Source organism: Chelonia mydas, chromosome 5 (genome assembly GCF_015237465.2).
Source record: "Chelonia mydas isolate rCheMyd1 chromosome 5, rCheMyd1.pri.v2, whole genome shotgun sequence".
Classification (NCBI taxonomy): Eukaryota; Metazoa; Chordata; order Testudines; family Cheloniidae; genus Chelonia; species Chelonia mydas.
The window spans coordinates 63,036,454-63,055,421 of record NC_051245.2 but is presented as its reverse complement, the minus strand read 5'-3'; the positions used below and the strand labels follow the sequence as shown (position 1 = coordinate 63,055,421).

At 40.5% G+C, this 18,968-nt stretch overlaps 1 protein-coding gene across 2 annotated transcripts in view; it reads left to right on the top strand.

Moving 5' to 3' along the window:
• ST8SIA4 (ST8 alpha-N-acetyl-neuraminide alpha-2,8-sialyltransferase 4) overlaps positions 1–18,968 on the top strand; it is an 84,594-nt gene that overhangs the window by 40,336 nt on the left and 25,290 nt on the right. Inside the window, exons 4-5 of one of the 2 annotated variants that reach the window (XM_037903305.2) lie at positions 4,817–5,110; positions 10,057–10,119. In XM_037903305.2, the coding sequence (XP_037759233.1) occupies positions 4,817–5,110; positions 10,057–10,119 (357 nt within the window). The remainder of the gene's footprint in view (positions 1–4,816; positions 5,111–10,056; positions 10,120–18,968) is intronic. The other variant, XM_007070054.4, reaches the window with a different exon arrangement.

Below are 18,968 nucleotides of genomic sequence, written 5' to 3'. Positions count from 1 at the left end.
CTACAAGGCAGCAGGAAAGGAGGGAGGGCAGGCAGAGGCACACACCCTGTGCGTGTTTGAGAAATAGAGATGCCCATTTCCCCTTTAAGTATGAAGAGTGGGGTCAGAAGTACACTGCCTTGTTAATTAGATCAGCAAGCTGAGACCAGACCTCAGCTGTTGCTTAAGGCAGCAGCTTCCTCCACCCCTGTCCCCCCTGCTCTATGGAAGATGGGGTAAGCAGGGTGCAGGAGTTGGGGAAGGTGGACACCCTGACATTAGCCCCCCTCTTCTTCCCCTCCCCCACAAACAGCAAGCAGGAGTCTCAGGGAGCAGCTCTAAGGCAGAGGGCAGGAGCAGCACATGGTAGTGGGGGGAGGGACAGCTGAACTCCTCGCAATTGATAGCCTGCTGAGCAGCTGCTGCACAGGGAACTTAGGGGAGCGGAGAGCTGATGCGGGGGGGGCTGCTGGTCCACCCTGGTTCCAACCACCCACCAGCTAGCTGCAACGGGCTGCTCTTCCTGCAAGCAGAGGACAAAGCAGGCGGCTGCCAAATTACATTAGAAGGGAGCTGTCAAGGTTCCTTCCCCACTCTGAACTCTAGGATACAGATGTGGGGACCTGCATGAAAACCCCCTAAGCTTATTTTTACCAGCTTAGGTTAAAACTTCCCCAAGGTACAAACTATTTTACCTTTTGCCCTTGGACTTTATTGCTGCCACCACCAAGTGTCTAATAAATATATAACAGGGAAAGAGCCCGCTTGGAAACGTCTTTCCTGCCCCAAAATCCTCCCAAACCCTACACCCTCTTTCCTGGGGAAGGCTTGATAAAAATCCTCACCAATTTGCATAGGTGAACACAGGCCCAAACCCTTGGATCTTAAGAACAATGAAAAAGCAATCAGGTTCTTAGAAGAATTTTAATTGAAGAAAAAGTAAAAGACTCACCTCTGTAAAATCAGGATGGTAAATACGTTACAGGGTAATCAGATTCAAAACATAGAGAATCCCTCTAGGCAACACCTTAAGTTACAAAAAGATACAAAAACAGGAATATACATTCCATTCAGCACAGCTTATTTTATCAGCCATTTAAACAAAACAGAATCTAATGCATATCTAGCTAGATTACTTACTAAGTTCTAAGACTCCATTCCTTTTCTGTTCCTGGCAAAAACATCACACAGACAGAGAGAACCTTTGTTCCCCCCCCCCCCCCCCCCTTTGAAAGTATCTTGTCTCCTCATTGGTCATTTTGGTCAGGTGCCAGCGAGGTTATCCTAGCTTCTTAACCCTTTACAGGTGAAAGGGTTTTTCCTCTGGCCAGGAGGGATTTTAAAGGTGTTTACCCTTCCCTTTACATTTATGACAGGAGCATTGCACAACTTTAAATGAGCATGTTCCCTAATTGATCAGCAATGTAACAAGGAAACAACCTTAACTGGGGCAACTTTAAGTGAGGAGTTCCTGTATGCATTAAACCTGTGCTTTTCTTTAAGTATGTGCTTAAGTCCATTGGCTTCAGTAAGATTTGAGCCCATGCTCAAAATTAAACACGTTTACTGCTTTCCTCAATCAGGATGCTGTCTTGAAACAGATCTGCAGAATAGACAGTAGAAAACAATTGACGCCAACTAAGAAAACAGTTTGTTTATTTAAGTACAGTATTGCAAGCATGATACATCACAAAGATTGTGCATTAGAGACTCAAAAAAGAGCTTGAAAACAGATACAGAAAGTTATCTACATGTACTTAGATCTGTGTGCAAGGGCAGTGGCTGGTTTTATAAGGTTCATGTATGTGTATCTGAAAACATGCTTTAGTTTCCATTTAGGACTTAAACTAAAAGCTTTAGAATCTGAGCCTTCCAGAAAGAATAAAAAATGACCTGATTGTGGATTCTTGAGAGTGGAAAAGTGGAAATGTGCAATGTAACTAGTGTATGATCTAGAAAAAGATCTAATGAACTGCAGAATATATGTGAATCTTAATGCCAGATATAAATACATATAGGCATAGGTAGTGATCATTCAGAAAATGCAGTGCTGAATTCCAAGAAAAATCCCAGTTGCATGAAGAAAGAAGAACATTTTGCTAATAATGTAAGAACTAAGTCTCCAAAATGCTAATAATTTTTTCAGAAACCAAAGCATAATGTATGCAAGTGCTGAATCTCTCTATGAAATTATTCACATCCAAGTTTATAGAAAGGTACCTATTTTTAAGTATGCTACTCTGAAACCTTCAGTAAGGCGGATACAGATATCTTTCTGTAGTGTGCTCTCTCTCTTGCTCGCTCTCTGTGACCCCACATTATTGCAGTATGTGCATGAGTCCAAAGTATTTAAAAAATAAATTCTGAAAGGCATCTTAATATCAGATTTCCAAGAATCCTCTGGAAATATAAGTTGATTGGTAGTGGCAGCGTGGTGTCAGAAATACAGTTGATGACTGTTGTGAACATAATCTTGGATGGGTCACTTAGAATGGCAGAAACAATTGTACCATAAGTTGCTTTGTGAAGAACGTGCTATTTTGAATTCACAGATTTTGCAAGATTTTGCACTGCTTCTAGGCTGGGCTATAAGCTATTAAGCTACTGAGAAAACATTAAGTACTGCTATCTTATGTTCTGTAAGCCACATTTTTTGAAAAAAAAAAAATCTGTTAAATAGGTAGGAAGTGAGCAAAGTCTGATAATACTATTATAAAGCAATCAGCCGCTCTCAAGGTAGTATTGTTCGTTCTCCTAACACAATTCTATATTGCTGTAGCAGCTAGTGTTACATTGGTATTCTACCAAAATAATAATAGTGTAGGCACTGCACTACCATAGCAACATTGAGATATTCTCATGAAATTAGAGTTTCACAGGCATTGTCATACTTTTACTATCACAAAAGTTTTTCAAACCGAGTTCCTAAAATGATTCTCTTAAATTCATAATTATGCACCTAAAATAACTGACCAGATTCTCAGAGGACCAAGCACCAATATTGAAGATACACAGCATGTCTAACAATAAAACCACTTATTTAAATTCCTCTATCCATATAATGAGGCACCAAGGTTTGAAAAATTTGATTAAGGTGTTTAATAACAATGCAGGGACACGTCCATTACCAAGGAGTGAATTTGGGCTGGCTTATTACCTTTTCTGACCCAGGGTTGAAAAATCTCGAGATGCTGCCTGTTATAAAACATGTACTGCCAGATACATTAGGCCAAGAAAGTACACCATTGTAAAACATAACCTTTTGCATTAGGTATGTTTCTCATGGACAGGTGATAACTCACAAGGTACTAGCCTTTATAATTATTTTTCAGGTTTATGGGGAAATTACATTTAGGCACCATTTTCTAACTGCACAAAACTTTTGGAATTGAAGCGAGATGATGCTACTCAAACAGTACTGTAGTTGCCAGATCAGAAGAGGTTTGTCTTAAAGACATACTGGCCAAATTTGTGTCAGTGCAGTTTTACATAAAAAAAAATTTCAGCACCATATCCTTCACATCCATGTGATTCTAGCAATTATATGTACAGGCAATAGAATTTGCATTGCAAATCTTGTGTCTTGTGAAATGAATCAGCCTCTATTATAATCACTATTATTTATATTTTAGTAATGCCAAGGGTCACGTTCAGAATTAGCCATTGTGCTGGCACCTGTACAAACTCTAGTTACTTCATTTGAGTTACACCACAGATATGAAGTGGATCCAGTATGTTTTTCCATTTCAGCGTCTACTTCCCACTTAACTGTCTTCATTTAAAATTACATTGTTCGAGAATTATTGTGAGGAAGGCAGCTCTTGTGGTTAAAGCACTAGACTTGGATGGCAGTGTTGTGAGGATAAATTCAATGTTTTCCAGGGGCACATTTATGATACTGATGAGCACCATAAAATGGTCACTACATGAAATTTTCTGACAATTTTTGCAAAATTTACATCCCATTTTTGTCACAAACAAAAAGATTACTCAGTAGAAGAGTAGGAAGATTTTGTTGCAAAGCAACAACTGCAGAAACAAAGAAATAAGTAAGAAAAACCTACCTATTTTGATACTTGTTTGTCCTGTGTTTGTATATGCATTAAATAGATTCTCATATTCTTCTGTAGATATAATTTATATATTAAAAGTTTTAAATGCAATTTATTGTAGAACAGATTTTAAATATTATTAGGTGTATAATATGTGGATGTGTTACTAATGATGAGCTTAATGGTCAATATGTTACAGTAAAAATTTAATCCAAATCGTGATTGTCAGAATTTTTCAACCAGCTTTACTGAAAACTAAACAAACCCAAACCAGTTTGATTTTTCTGACAGTTGTTTGTGATTGGTATGAAATACTGTACTGTACAAACTGCATAATAGATAACAAAAATAAATGAATCTTACTTGATTGGCATGACTACCTTTAAGAGCTTGAGCTGTCCCCAAGGAATTTTATCAAGATAGATTATACAAATGCACACTAGTGAAAATAACAATAGTTGTAAGAGACATATTGCTATTGTTACGCACTTGTCTACGTTTTGACAGATTCTGTTTGAATACTAATTATATGAATTTTAAATGTACTGTACAGTATCTTCTTCACTGAGTTGGTTACACTTAATACCTTTCTTAGAACGTGCTTGGAACATCCAGGCGGTATACAGCCCTAAGTAATATCATGCAGATTACCACTGGTACTTTTTTGCTCACCTAGTTTGAAACAGCCTTACATGTTCATTTTCAGCTTTTCCTTCATGCATACCCTTATCTAAGTTAATGGTTCATATTTATTTTCATTTGTCCATTAATTTCTTCCTCTTCAGGTGCAATCTAGCCCCTGTGGTGGAGTTTGCTGCAGATGTGGGAACTAAATCTGATTTTATTACCATGAATCCATCAGTTGTACAAAGAGCATTTGGAGGCTTTCGGAATGAGAGTGACAGAGAAAAATTTGTGCATAGACTATCCATGCTGAATGACAGTGTCCTTTGGATTCCTGCTTTCATGGTGAAAGGCGGAGAGAAGCATGTGGAGTGGGTTAATGCATTAATCCTTAAGAATAAATTGAAAGTGCGAACCGCCTATCCATCACTGAGACTTATTCATGCTGTCAGAGGGTAAGTGTCTGTAAAAGACTGGTCTGTCCTTGGCACAATGGAACTCATAGCTAAAATTTCCAATAGATAGAAAAAAGCTCTACTAAACCTCTAAAAAGGTTTATGGTATATCTATTATTTTCATAATGGATTGCATTTGTTGATAAAGCTATTTGTTTGGTAATAAATGTCCACTCATTGAGTCTGTTCAAAGGTAAACATATGGGGTGTTTTAGCTCAGAAATTTTTCTCTTCCACCTTCATGAACACTTCTATTATCATAAGGAGGAATCAAAGCATGGGTGGAAATCTTTTGGCACACAGAAGGCAATAAAAGTGCTTCATGTCCTTTATTAGGCCAGGCTGTGGAGGACAAAAAGCATTGGTATTTCATGAGAAACAGTTAGATTCCATCTCCAGAAATGGTGTACCACAAAAGAGTCTGTCTGAAAAAACCTGAGCTCCTTTCAAAATGATCCCTGTTTTGTCCTGAATTGAGAGCCTTTTGGACCATCAAAAACAGCCAACTAGTCAGAATAACTGAAAACTTAAAAGTTGTTGTTGTTAAAAGCTATGTATGTGTCCAGTGGCTCTAGGAGACTATTTTTTTCAACCAGATAAAATTGTGTATGCTTCTTGGATGTGGACCTTGTAACTGTCATTCATGGCTATCATTTTAAGATTAGATTACCATGATGCACATAGGGATACACTTTAAAACTATGAACTGGAGTTGGTGCAATATTTCAGCTAATTTATTAGGTGCAATACCTTGCTGTAAACATATTCAACCCATGTTCCATGAACTTCACTTGTGACTTGTAGGTTTCCAGGTGTTGTTTAAGGTGTTTGTTTTGATTATACAGCCCTAAACAGCTTAGAGCTTGCCTGTCTACCAGACCACCACAACTGAGATCAGATAAGATGTTTGAGCTGAAGTCTCACTAGTAGACCTGAGAAGGAGCTGCTGTGGTATAGTGCTTTCCATGAAAATTGCAGTTTGCTCACCTCCCAAACCAAACAGGTTAACTTTGACTACCTTCAGATGGCAAACCTCATCTTTTTTTTTTTTCTTCAGTCATTTGAGAATAGGACGACAATTGTTAGAGGGGGAGGTAAATTTGGTATTGGATTGCCTGGTTTCTGTTAGTGGGTTGTTTTGAATAGTACTGCTACACTTTAATTACATTTGGGCACTGATTTTGTTGAATTTTTGGGTTGTGTCTCTAGTATGCTTGGAACATATGGATAGGTGATCTTTATTTAATGTGTATAAATCTGAATGAATAAATACATAACATAATAAATCCTTTAAAATAAGTCCAGTTTCAGTTAACAAACAACTGCTGTCAAGTCCATCTGTAGTAGTAATAGCTTACATTCTCAAAAGTGACTAGTGATTAGGGATGCTCACCTTTTGGGTGGCCAACTTGAGGCACCTTGAAGGGGCCTAATTTTTTGAAAGCACTGTGTACTTAAGCTCTGAAAATCAGGCCCCTTTATTGTATCTTAAATTGGTAACCTATAAGTAAGTCACCCAAAATCACTAGTCAGTTTTGAAAATTTAGGCCAACAATTTGAAATCTGTTAGGATTACCCTATTTATGAGACCCCATATTTAGAAAAGTATGGGATTTCAGCTCCTGTGTTTCATGAAATCTGTTAAATCTCTTTGAAATCATTACTCTGAAGTCAGTTTTTTGGGGAGGGGATTAATCATCCCATTCATTTGGACTTGTAGCTACACCCCTGCAGCAGGTATGCAAGTCATCATTATTCTCATTTACAGTTTGAATAAAAATGAAAGTTCATCTAATGAAAACAAAAACTAAAAGTCCTGGGTCTGATTCATCCCTAGTCTAACTCCACTGACTTCCACAAAGTAACATAAGGGATTAATTTGGCTTCATGTGCAGATTGACAGGTAGCATACAGATATATTTTGATTAAACTTAGAGTAAATATCCTTCTAGATTTCCTAATAAACAGGCTTTTCTGGCTTTTCAAGAAAAAAAAAAGTACAAGTCTATATCAATAGGTTTAGTACTAAATACAATTTATGCCTCTGAAAAAAGTCCCATCTCTTTCATATTTAGAGATACATATTGTGGTGATAACTTTTGAGATTTATCGGGTCTATGTATTTCAAGCAGAACAATTTGTATGTTATGGCAGTGGTAGAAGTTGATAGGCAAAGATTAATCTTGAAGACTGATTTTATAAAAATAAAATGTATGCCTAAATTTCCGTTCCACATTCCCCAGTGACAAACATATAATGTGAAAACATGAAGTAAACTTTGCCACCCTTCCCCCCCAGCATGCACTCCCAACTACTTTACAAGGTTAGTGTATATGAAAAGGTTTGTATAGTTACCTTGTCTGACTTAAGTAATAGCTTGAAACAAATACAGAACCACTGATTTCCACTTCATGTAGTAACTATAATTTGCATATTATGGTATAGTAGTTTTGAGGAACATTTAGTACATGACAATTCTATTTTTATTTTTGTTCCATTCATTTTTATTTCAAACCCTATGTGAATTGTGTGGTGATTTGTGCTCTCCTGAGAAGACACATTCCAGAAGCAACACTCCTAAAACTCTGTTATGTGGAGGCTGAACTTGTCGTCTGTATAACAGTATTTTTTGCTATGCTTGAGCACAAATCTCCATAAGTTACTGTCCAATAAATAAACCGTGATAATTATTGGAGCCTTCAGCTACTGCAGAAGTGAAAGAAATAGCATGAAAACATGTAGAAGATGGCTGCTAGCTATGTGGTAAAAAGGAAACAGGATATGTACACCCAAATACTCTGCTTGTTTGCTTAAAAAAAAGGGGCAGGGGAAAGACTTGTGAAAAACGTCTAATCTATTGTATACACCAGCTAAATAATCTGTTAGACATGATATATTTTACATCAGTGTTTGAAACAATCACAGGAGATCAAGTTTTAACTTTTGATGAAAGAAAGATAGGCAAGGCTGAATTCAATGGCTTTTAGCCAGGATGGGCAGGGAAGGTGTCCCTAGCCTCTGTTTGCCAGAAGCTGGGAATGGGTGACAGGGAATGGATCACTTGATGATTACCTGTTCTGTTCATTCCCTCTGGAACACCTGGCATTGGCCACTGTCAGAAGACAGGATACTGGGCTAGATGGACCTTTGGTCTGACCCAGTATGACCATTCTTATGTTCTAACTGCAAAAAGTGGTATTGTCTGTTCAGGTACTTTATTTTACAATATGATGCTAATTGTATAGCCACTACTTTTGTGGTCCTTGTTTTGTAAAATATCAGGATTCTTAGAGTTTTCATATTCTTGCCCTTGAATATAGTGTGGTGACTTTCATTAAGGACCACAAAAAGCTTGGAGTACACACATGTGAATGTAACATTTAGAATCATTCCCCCAAATTAATATTTGCATTTTCTCCAAAGACATAGAAACTCCCTTTTAACCTTTAAACACATGAATAGTAGTTTTGTGTTTCCTCTCGATTGCATTCACAGTATCAAGGCTTCGTTGTTTTACATTTTATTTTGCATTTAAATAATCATTTATATGAAGGTTGTTTTTTTTTTTTTTTAAATTAGACTTAATAAGAGTATCAGTCAGCAAAATCGTTAAGGCTCTTATGTTGCTTTTTTTTTTTTTTTTGGTCTTGAAATCCTTCCAAAGTTATATTAAGTGAAACATGGAGATATTTTTATAAGACCATGCTGGAGACATACTAGGAGGATCTTCCAAATTAGTATCCTGAATTTGAAATGATCATGTAATGGGGATAAATAAAATGTGCAATTTGATGTTTAAATGACTCCATAAAGTTGTTCTGAAAGACAGGAATTTTCATCTCTTATAGAGAAGAGGCCCTTTATTGCTTACACATTCACTGTTCTTTCCCTTTTGAAGGACAGAGCTCTTCCATAGTTCTGATTTGCAAACTGAGGCTCTTTAGTGAGACTTTGTTTGTTCGGGTTTTTTTAGATTTGCAAGTACAATTCTGCAAAGGCCTGCAAGTAGAACTGTGTATTATTTGTAAGATGGTAATGCTCAAAGGCTCAGTCAGCCTTAGGTATGTCTACACTGTAATGAGGTGGCTGGCTGGAGTCACCGTTATGAGGTGGCTGGCTCGCGTCAACTGACTCAGGCCTGTGGGGCTCAGGCTGCAAAATTGCAGTGTACATTTGAGCTCAGGTTGGAGCCTGGTTTAAGAGACCCTGTGAGAGGGGAGAATCTCAGAGCGTGGGCTTCAGCCCTAGCCCAACTGTCGACACTGAAATTTTATATCCCCACAGCCCGAGTCAGTTGACTTGGGCTCTGAGACTCAGTGCTATGGTTTTCTTATCGCAATGTAGCCATCCCGAACACAATGGGTCTCTGTGGGTGCTTTACAAACACACATTAAGAGACCATCCCTACCCCAATGAGCTTACAATCAAACTACAAAATATTCATTTTTTTTGTAGAACAAGCAAAACTTTGTCCTGTGCGACTCTATATTTAGTTCAGTGTCAAGAGCCCTGTGGTCTGACTCACTTGAAATTTTCATGAAAAATTTGGCGCTTTAGGGAGACCTGTGGTGTAAAACAGGCTGGATGACTTTATGATTCTTGTTTCCAACTTGACATGTTGAGCAAGGGTTAAAGAAATTTCATGCTTCAACGTGTAGGCTGATGGCTGCAGGGTTCAGGAAGGAATCGCCCCTGTTCTGTGCCTACGAACAGCATTGCCAAGTCATCCAGGGGCATTGTTTTTCCTTCATCTTTCTGTGACTGTCAGGTGTAAGCAGTTTCCAGAGACAGGATATTAGACTTGATAGACTACTGAGGTGATTTAATATGACCACATTATTTCTTCATGTGTACTAGCGTATGTAATAACCAGACAGTTTTGCAGTGATCACACATGGCATTAAACCTTTCTCTTCTTACTCATTTAACTCTGTTGTCTTTAATAGGATTACTTTTAGCTGGATCTGGCCACTCTTCTTATTCAGAATGTATCCTAGTCTCCTTCCACGGTATGAGAGAATTTAAAGAAAACTTTTTTTTTGTTTTCTGGTCACTTGGGGGTTGTTTGGTTCATAAAAAAGGTAATGTGGTGTTTGAAAAAGAAATTGCTTTTTGCAGATTTCATGCTCTATTAAACTTCGGTGAATGATGGGTATTGCTCAGAAATCTCATGATGATTTAAAGCTTTGTATGCACATATTATGTAAATACTAGGTCCAGTATGATAACTGCATTTTTAAGCCATTGCATGTTTTTAGTGACCTTTACATTCAGAGTCTGACTTAAGCAGTTCTTGCCCAGGATGATCAAATAGCTTTATGCTGTAATCCATTTCCTGTGGGCAAATACAAAGAAATTTCTCTTAAGCGTTGTATTCCTTGCTCAGATATCAGTTTATATAACTACTTTACAATTTAGGGCACTAAGAGTTTTTCTTTGGACAGTTGTGTGACTTGCTCATGCATTATGTCGAATAGCTTTTACTGAACTTTTATGTAATTATGCATGCATTATTGACAAAATAATTGAGGTAATCAATATCCCATGGTATTCAAGATTAATGGCAGGAAGTAGAACCTCTAAATTAGAGGTTTAATTGATTAAAATGATTCACTTTCTCTAGCCACTGACAAGAAGGTTAATTATAGGGTAATTCCAGTAAGCAAACCACACAGCTTTTAAAAATAATTGAATTGAACAACAAAATTTAGAAAGATGAAACCAGGGTTTATTTATAGACCTGAGACTTCATGCTGAGCTGTTGTTTGCTTTCTTGCTTTTGTTTTGAATGATACACCATAAGACAGCTGAATAGGAAAGTAAGTGCAGTGTGTACATATAGGGTCTTCTTCAAGTACCTTGTTGAGTCAGAACTTCCATGGAAGCCACGTTAAACAGCAGACAAAGAGATGAGTAGAACTTACTAGGACTGGCTAGCGTTGTGGCCCAAATGCTGCTCTTCATTTCCACTAATGCAAGGCAATTAAAACTAGCAGAGCAAGGGATGCTCTCTTCCATGGCATGCTGCTCTGCAGACCACATGGATAACTGAGCAGCTGTTAACAGTGCTCCAAAGATCATTAGCCTCCAGTGAATTCCATCTGCTGTTACATGGCCACAGAGAGAAGCAAACAGTGGCACCAAAGCTCCTGTAAGAACCATGCCATCGGGGGGAGAGGAACCGGCAGGCAACATGGAGGGGCTGGACAGAAGTACACATAGCTCCAGGAACTGGAGAGCTGTGGCACAGTGATCCACAGATCCCTGGGTTCTGTGGGTCTGAAGGTCTCTTCCCCCTGCTTCCTCCACGGTCTTTACTCCTCATTGATGAGAGCACGCAATGAAACACAAAAGAGCCAGTAAAACAATTTTACTCTCTTTTATACTATTCTTCTATTAAGTGAACCTGCCGTGTCCAGCCCACTCCCTCTCCGGGAGTCCAAAGACCATATCCTCATGTGCATCTTCATTTAAATGTAATGCATCATCCTGACTTTTTTTTTTAGTTGCAACCGTTTATTCCCTTGAACTGTTCTCCAGTCAAACTCCATATCGCTGGAAGTTTCTTCACGCCTTCCTAGTCCTTTGTGTAGGGGAAATCACATAACCATTCTTCAGGCTTTCCCTATATTAAGATTTTCATCTTGCCACCTCTTGTGAAAGACAGTAATGAGCTTGATCTTGTACTCCCTACTGATGCAAAATTCCTAATGAAGTCTTTGTGAGTTTGTGCCTATTTATGGCCATTTTTTCAGTGCAGAGCCCTTTTCCTTTATAAGTTGAGACAAACAGCTTATTTTGAAGGGAATGACCTTTTATACAACTTCACTATCTCTCTGATGTCCTTCACAGCGGGCAGTACAGAAAAATAATACTCTGTGAAATTCAAACATGCATAAGTCAAATTGTCCTTCTGTAGCTCTATGCTAAACAATTGCTGGAAGTGATCAATATTGCACTTTGTGGTTTGTCCTGCTAACATTCTTTCTCTATTTTTGCTGCCAAAATAACTATATATATATATAGAAATTAAGGGACACAATTGGTCTAAAAATCATATATTGTATATGTTTTAATACAGTAAATGCCTTAACCCGTCTTTCTAATCATCTCACAATGAAAGATTTCTTTTAAAAATTTCCTTTATGCAGTAAGCTTGTAGTGCAATATTTCAGTTACAAGGATTTAACTTTTTATTGGGAATCATTCTATTGGGCTTTACAAATGCTAAATTTTAGTTGAAATGTGATTTGCCAGTGTCTTTTTAATGCAGTAATGGCCTGATGATGTGAGGTGCTGGGCTGCAACTCACATTGACGGTTGTGACTTCCTAGTATCTCTGAGCCCACGTGGATCTGACTCTGAATTTACTTATACCAATTTTACACTTGTGTGATTCAGGTTTAGTGGAGTTACTTCTGGTTTACGCTACTGTAAACAATGTAGTAATGCTCAATGCATTACAGGCATGCCACACTGGAAGTATAAAAAGGAAAATATCACTTTCCAATATAAAATAATGCTAATATAGAATGTACTATTATGTTTCCCTTCAGCCTTCACTTAGGATAGCAATAGAACTGGCTTTGCAGAGAGCCCTTAAATGGGATACCAGATAGCACTGACTTTGTGAATTAACACATTGGGCCAAATTCTGTGGTCCTTACTCTGAGGTCCATGCTCCCTCTGCTGACATGAGTAGAAGAGAGGTGAAGCTGCTCTGTGGAGCTCTAGATGTTGGATGGGGTGAGGTGAAATCAGGAATGAGAGCTTTGGAGGGTGAGAGGGTGGAGCTGGATGTCTTGTTTCTTCCCTCTTTGAACAGTAGGAGAAACAAGTACAAATCAATGATCTCAACATGTCCAATGGTTGCCATGACTCTTTTGTAAACAGACATCTGCAGATGTTCTCATCCTAAAATAACAAAAGCTAGTGTTAGTTCATGTTCCTGTGGTTGGCTGGTGTCATTATGGCCAAACTTCCCTCTTAAACGCTCTATTCCCAGTTCCGCAAAACTTAGGAGTGACTGTTAGACCATTTATTTGCATCAAAGTTGATGGTCCTCAAGCCTTAAGCTAACTGCTGAAGCCAGTGTGTTACAAGATACAGGCCTGTAGGTTCCTTATGTCACTACTAAATAAAATAAATGCTAAAGCTAGCTCTGTGGCAGGGGTGGGCAAACTTTTTGGCCCAAGGGCCACATCTGGGTGGGGAAATTGCATGCAGGGCCATGAATGTAGGGCTGGGGTAGGGGGTTGGCGTGTGGGAGGGAGTGCAGGGTGTGGGAGGGTGTGCGGTGTGCAGGAAGGGGCTCAGGGGGGTGCGGGGTGTACAAGGGGGCTCAGGGCAGAAGTTGGGGTGCAGCAAGGGCTCAGGGCAGGAGGTTGAGGTGCAGGAGGGGTGCAGCAAGGGCTCAGGGCAGGAGGTTGAGGTGCAGGAGGGGTGCAGCAGGGGCTCAGGGCAGGGGGTTGAGGTGCAGGAGGGGTGCAGCAGGGGGTTGAGGTGCAGGAGGGGTGCAGCAGGGGGTTGAGGTGCAGGAGGGGTGTGGCAGGGGGTTGAGGTGCAGGAGGGGTGCGGCAGAGGGTTGTGGTGCAGGGTGCAAGCTCTGGCCCGGTGCCAGTTACCTGGAGCGGCTCCAGGGTGGTAGCAGTGCACAGCGGGGCTAAGACAGGCTCCCTGGCTCCGTGCCGTGCCGCTCCCAGAAGCGGCCAGCACCACGTCCCTGTGGCCCCTGGGGGAGGGTGAGTAGAGGGTTCCGCACGGGTACCTCCCCCGAAGCTTCCATTGTTCCCAAGCTCCCTGTTCCCGGCCAATGGGAGTTGCGATGCGTGCAGGCAAGGGCAGCGCATGGAGCCGTCTGCCCTCCTGCCGCCCCGCCACCCCCCCGCCGAGGCCACAGGGACGTGGTGCTTTCCACTTCCAGCAACAGCGTGGGGCCTGTGGCACCACGGGAGTGGCAATCCCACGGGCCGTATCCAAAGCCCTGACGGGCCGGATCCAGCACGTGGGCCGTAGTTTGCCCACCCCTGCTCTATGGGCTACACACCCAAATTGAGGGAAAATGTTGGAGAGAAAGTGCACATGGGGCTGGTGGGACGTTTCTGCCCTTAAAGGTGATTTGCAAAGGATTTAAAAATAATTGGATTTGTGTCATCTAGTGCTTCTACAGCAGTGGTTTTCAAACTTTTTTTCTGGGGACCTAGTTTAAGAAAATTGTTGATGCCCGTGACCCAACGGAGCTGGGGATGAGGGCTGTGAGGTTTGGGGGGGGGCCTCAGGGCTGGGGCAGAGGGTTGGGGTGCAGGGGTGAGGGCTGTGGGGTCGGGCTGGGAATGACGGGTTCAGGGTGTGGGAGGGGGCTCTGGACTGGGGTTGGGGTTTGGGAGGGGCTCAGGGCTCTGGGCTGGGGGTGCAGGCTCTGGAGTGGGAGCAGGGATGAGGGGTTTGGGGTGCAGGAAGGGCTTCCAGGTTTGGGGTGGCTCAGAGCTGAGGCGGGGGATTGGGGCGTGGGATTGGGACTTACCTCTGGCGGCTCCCAGTCAGCGGCACAGCCAAGGTGCACTGCGGACCGCGCTGCGCCTTGGAAGCAGCCAGCAACAGGTCTGGCTCCATGGGACTCTTTTCCGCAGGCACCGCCCCCGCAGTTTCCATTGGCCGGTTGCCGGCCAGTGGGAGTGCAGAGCCAGTACTCGGGGTGGGGGCAGCGCATGGAGCCCCATGGGCCCCCTGCTTAGAAGCCGGACCTACTGCTGGCCACTTCCGAGGCACAGTGCGGTGTTGGAAAAGGTAGGCACTAGCCTGCCTTAGCTGGGCAGCACCGCTGACGGGACTTTTAATGTCCCGATCGGCGGTGCTGACCAGAGCAAGGCGACCCAGAGCCTTACCTGTCGTGACCCGGTAGTGGGTTGCGACCCATGGTTTGAAAAACACTGTTCTACAGGACATATAAGAAAATCCTATAAGATTTGTTTGTGTTACTGTTTTAAAGTTGATTTTTACCTTAGCTATTTCAGGAATATTAGCTCTGATCTTCCCTGGTTTTGTGGGAGGTCTTGGAAGATGTATATTGTCAGCTCTCACACATTATTTGAACTTGTAAAGTGACGGGATAGGGATTTTGAATATTTAACCAAGATTTTTTTCTCTAAATTCTTAGTTAATGAAGTGAAATAGGAGTAAAATAAACAAATTATGAGTTTTATTCTGACTAATATCCCTTTCTCTCTTACCATCTCAGTTTACCTTCTTTTGGCTCTTTTGTCATAATTTCACTAGTTCTCCAGTCACCATTGAGTTCTCCAGACAATACTGGATCTGAATTTCTAAACACATAACCACCTTCCTTTTGAAAAAACAACTAAGTATACCACCACCACCACCAAAAACATTTTCAGGTCTTTATTACAGAGGATGGAGAAAAGCAACAACCACAACAAAAAAGATACAAGCCTGTGTTTCTTATTTCTATTGTGGGTCACCTTTACACTACATTCCTGGGTATCGCTGTTTGATTTTAATGAGTTGGATCCAGCCTTTAAAGAACAACAAAGCATTATATGTATTTCTGCATAGGTAATCATGAGGAATAGATGATGTCACCACAGGACTCTGACTGGTACCTCTTACCTCACTACAAATCATAGGATTGCTTATTACTTTATATGGAATTTTAAAAATAGCCCAATCCTGTTGCCAGTAAATCAATGGGAATTCTGCAATTGGCTATAGTGAGAACAGGACAGAGCCCTAACAATTTTAAGCTACAACAAATTCGTTTGGTTGTCCTACTGTTGAAAATGCAGCAAAACTTCCAATCAAGGGGGCTTAAGTATGCCTTCAGATATGACCCATAACTCCTCCTGACTTCAGTGGGAGTAGTGAGTATATATTTGAAGGAAGGATTTGGCTCAGTCTTTTTTCTTTTGATAGCTCTAACATATAAGTCAAGTAATAAATAATCCATCATTCTTTGCGTAACACATTCTAAATCCACCTTTTTTAGTTTACATGTAGTTTTTTAAGAATGGTCGTTTGAGGATCTGTTTTTCATCTAACACATATTAATTTGAAACAGTAAGAGGAGACTTTTTAAATGCAAGCTGTGGGCTTAATGCCTAAAAACAGAATTAACTGGTCATTTAAAAGTTATGAACATCACCCCTCTTAGAGACTGTGACTTCCATTTTTATTGTATTTCCTGATGAAATCACACTTGAAAATATACCCAAATTCACGTGAGCACTGTGTAGAGAATGGGAACAGGAGTTTTATCTCATGTAGTTTTCACCCATCAAAACATAGAAGTACATCCATGACAAAGTTGAAGCATAGAAGTTATTGCTAGCACTTTTTTACTTTTTAAATTTGATTGCTGTTTGTGTGCTAGAGATGGAGCTGTCGGATTGCCATTCAGAATTAGTAATCATTTTCCGCTGGACTGTTAAACACTATCTGTAGAAAGAATCTGAGATAAGATGCCATTTCTAGCAAATGCAGTAACCGTTTTCCACAGTGTTTTGTAGGAGCATGAGTTTGTGTCTGTTTCAATCTAAATGTGTGCACTGTTGGCAGAAAAATTTGCAAAGAGGAAGTTGTGGGTGTATCAGACTTGTGCCAAACTGTGAAACAGATACATCTTACACTCATATAAAAATCCATGTCTTCAAGTAAAATCTATAACACCCACAAGGATCTTAAGATGTACATGTGTGGCCTGAATTGGTATGACTTTTATCAAAGCAGTATCCAGTTCCTCATTACATTCCCACACATAAATCTACTTCTGCAAACCTTTGAAACTCTTTAGAAGGAGGACTTATAATCACAGGTTTCTGGTGCGTAGGCACAAAAACCCTTCTCATAAGACATGGTCTCAGTGGTTGTTTCTTTCTGTCTTAGCAGAAATGTCAGTCACAAAAAGATCTGTTAAGGAGAAACCTCACAGGAGAATTTAGACAAGATCCTTGTAAGTAAGATCCATGGTCTCCAGTTTCATAGTGAGTCTGAGAGCTTCAGGCATGATGCACTGGTGAATGTTGGCTCCCAGCTTCACTGACAGAACTCATGGCCTGATCTAGCACACGTTGAAGTCAGTGAGTGTCTTTCCAATGATGTCAGTGGGCATTGAATGGGGTCTTCACACAGGAAGAGAGTCACTGGTTAAACTGATGTCTACCTAAATCCCTTGGGTCATTTCACAGCCTGACCCAACGTGGAGGGAGGCAATGGGTGGGAATCTGGGCCTGAATGACTTGTCCGAGGTCAAACAGGAAATCTGTGGTAGAGCCAGGAATTGAACTCCCTGAGTTCCTTAGCCATGAGACCTCAATAAACAATTGTGGGTATTCTGGCAAAATATTTGCCTACTAATATAGTTGAGAAAGGGCAGATTAAAAAAGCAGTACATTGATTTACGAGTGTTAGGCTTTTTCTGTTTTTGTTTTTGGCATTTTTATTTTCAATTTTTATAAACTTCTGGGCATGAAACGTCTGGAAACTGTGCCAATATGTACACACACTTAATTTCTATAACAATGATGACTTGAAGTTGAGTAGTTTGAATTCAAAATAAGGATCTCACTTCAAATTAGTATTAATTATATGATTGTTGGTAAATAAGTAAGGCCATTGGCAATATGCAATGACTTGCAGCTTATTTATTCAACTACACAGTTTAGTATTTGCTTGAGGGGTATAAGAAACAAAGTGAATAATATTTGCATTAAAAATATATTTAAAATAGATTTGCATGGTTTCATTTTTAAGAATGTGACTTTCATGCAGTTCATTGGACCTAGTTAGCTAGTTTATTGGAAATTAGTCATGATGCTCTTTTATTGAGTTGATTTGTAACATCTTAATGGGCATCTCTCTACTTGGACACCTTTGTTCTGTATTAAAAACTCACAAAACCTGCAATAACAAAATAAAACAAATGGTATAATAAACCACACACACAAGAGCACACACACCTATATTTGCCTGACAAGAATTAATAGTCATATAATAAAGCCCCTCAAGCATACTCCATTATCTCGATGTCCCAGACACCCAGCAGAAAAGATAGCTTTCTGTATCAACCCATCAAATGTGGGTTTTGTCAGACCAAGGAGGGAAGCTAGTCATGGGATCCTCATGGAGAACATGCTGCCAGTCGTCTCCTGGTGTGCATCACAGATTCTTTTGTGGTTAAGTGGTTGCTTAAGGAATTAATAACGGTATCTAGAGCCTTTCATCTCTGTCACAGATTTCATTCTGACCTAGTCCAGCAGTGATTGGCAGTCATTGTCAACTGGTGGCTATGTGGCCTGTATAAAACAAGTTGGTGGTCTTGGCCTAGTTGCTGTTCACAATTGGTGCTAATTAGCACTTACGTTAGCCGAGAGAGGCCAGAGACTGAGTGGACATGGAAACTAGGAAGTAGACTGTGGCATTTTGGCATGACAGTATGTGGAAGTTTGTGGCCCCTGTAGGTGTGCTGTATGTGTTTTATGGATGAATAGAGAACTTCACTTTACCAGGCTGTCAGTCTGGCATCTTTCACAGAATTAAATTCCAGTAGGTCCTGATTCAGCAAACAATGCCTTTTCAGAAAAGCACTTAAGCATATACTTAAGCATCTATTTAAACCCCATTAACTTCTGTTCATAAGGACTCTGCTGAATCTGGGTCCCAGATTGTAACTTGTACCTCTTTGGTTATTTAAGTACTTTATTTGTGCACATATCCACCATGGCTAAAGCTGAGTGTCTTTCAGGGAGGTCACGGAAGTGTGGTTTTCCAGGACCTCCGTGACTTTTGCAGTGGCCGATGCGGCTGACCCCAGTGCCTCCTGAGCAGCTGGGGCAGCCCGGGGCCA